We start from the raw sequence: 1,554 nt of genomic DNA, 5'->3' as shown, positions 1-1,554 counted from the left end.
TGTTGACCAGGATGGTCTCGATTTCTTGACCTCGTGATCCACCCGCCTCGGCCTCCCAAAGTGCTGGGATTACAGGCGTGAGCCACCGCGCCCGGCCTGCTAATTAAACGTTTTTTAATTCTGAGTTTGCACTTTCCTAATTTGGAGCCTCCTTTGCAGACACTGGTGAGATGTCTGCTCTTTGGGTGCCTGGCCTCCTCCTCTACTGGTGCACACAGGAGGACTACATTTCCCAGGGTGCCTTTCAGTAAATTGCGACCATGTGACCTTGTCTTGGCCAATGGAAAGTGAGTAGAATCATGTGCCTCCCGTCCAGGCTTGGCTATAAAACTCTCAGGGTGATTCCCGTTTGCTTTCCCGTTTGAAGCTTGCTTAGAAGCTGCTGTGTGTGTGCAGCCTGGATCCCTGAGTCACCACCTGGAAGTGTCACTCAACTTTCAGTGGAATTTGGGTGAGAGAAAAATAGTTAAACCACTAAGATGTGAGGGTTTATTTGTTAATACAACGTAGCTTAGCTCACTGTGACTTACATACCTTCGAAACACTGTTTTGCAGGTAGTCCTTATTTTCACAAGCCTTTAAGAAGCAAATCTCCCTAGTACCATGGCTTTGGGGTGAGGGAACCACCAAAGAGAGTAAGGAATGGTAGCAGGACTTGATTTGAGGGGACAGGGTGAAGCGGGTTAGGAGAATAGAGAAGGGAGAGATAGACGGTCCAGAACTCACGGCAAATTTTGGCGTTGCAGGCTGCAAGATAAAAGAGCTGAGGTGAGTTAAATTGGGATGACAACTTGAAAACTTAATTGGGAAGGGATCGGGAGATGGGGTAAGGGGCAAGGCTGGGAAAGGAGAGAAGGGAAGATTGGGGAGAAATGAAGAAGGCTGAGTTATAGCGGAGGTGAAAGAGTTTGGGAGGATATGTGGGAAAAGGGGATCAAGAGATAAGGGAGAAGGGGAGGGGATTGGCGGAGAGGCATGCTGCACCTTTTAATTCATATGATCTTAAAACTTTCTTGAGTTCCTGGATCGCATTTGCCCTAAGGCTCACCAGCTCTTCCAGCAGAGGCTCATCTGAGGAGAGAAAGAGATCTCTGTGGGGCAGGAGGCACCCAGAAAGCCCACCCCGCTCCCTGCAGCTTCCAGAAGAGATGAAGAAGCTCCTCTTCATTTATAAGGGGCAACCAAGACCAGGATGACTAAGGGTCTGCTGGGCAAATCTATGGCCAGGGAGATCCTGCATCTAGCTTCTGATTCACTGTGGGGCCTAGGCAAAACCAACCTTCTTTGGCCGCAGTTTCCTCATCTGGTAAGTGGACTTGATTTCTCTTTTCCTCCTTCTCTTCCTCCTCCTTCTCCTTCCTTTTCCTTCTACTCCCCCTCCCCTGCCTCCCTCCTCCTTCTTTTTCCTCCTCCATTTCTCCTCCTCCTCCCCCCTTCTCCTTCCTCCCCCTCCCCTTCCTCCTCCCCCTTCTCCTCCTCCTCCTCCTCCCCTTCTCCTCCTCCTCCTCCTCCCCCCTTCTTCCTCCTCCTCCTCCTCTTCTTTTTCTTCTTCTC

At 50.5% G+C, this 1,554-nt stretch overlaps 1 protein-coding gene across 3 annotated transcripts in view; it reads right to left on the bottom strand.

Moving 5' to 3' along the window:
- Positions 1-1,554, bottom strand: part of IZUMO2 (IZUMO family member 2) — an 11,260-nt gene that overhangs the window by 4,963 nt on the left and 4,743 nt on the right. For 2 of the 3 annotated variants that reach the window (XR_005197428.1, XM_017512537.2), the window contains exons 3-4: positions 985-1,071; positions 727-747 (exon numbers count right to left, since the gene is read on the bottom strand). Coding sequence is in view for 2 of the 3 variants with exons in the window: in XM_017512537.2 (XP_017368026.1) it covers positions 727-747; positions 985-1,071 (108 nt within the window). In the remaining variant the exon portion in view is untranslated. The remainder of the gene's footprint in view (positions 1-726; positions 748-984; positions 1,072-1,554) is intronic. The other variant, XM_037732838.1, reaches the window with a different exon arrangement.

This window comes from Cebus imitator, unplaced genomic scaffold (assembly GCF_001604975.1).
Source record: "Cebus imitator isolate Cc_AM_T3 unplaced genomic scaffold, Cebus_imitator-1.0 Scaffold473, whole genome shotgun sequence".
NCBI classification, from domain to species: Eukaryota; Metazoa; Chordata; class Mammalia; order Primates; family Cebidae; genus Cebus; species Cebus imitator.
Note: the sequence above shows the minus strand (reverse complement) of the source record. Positions and strands in the feature narration are given on the sequence as shown.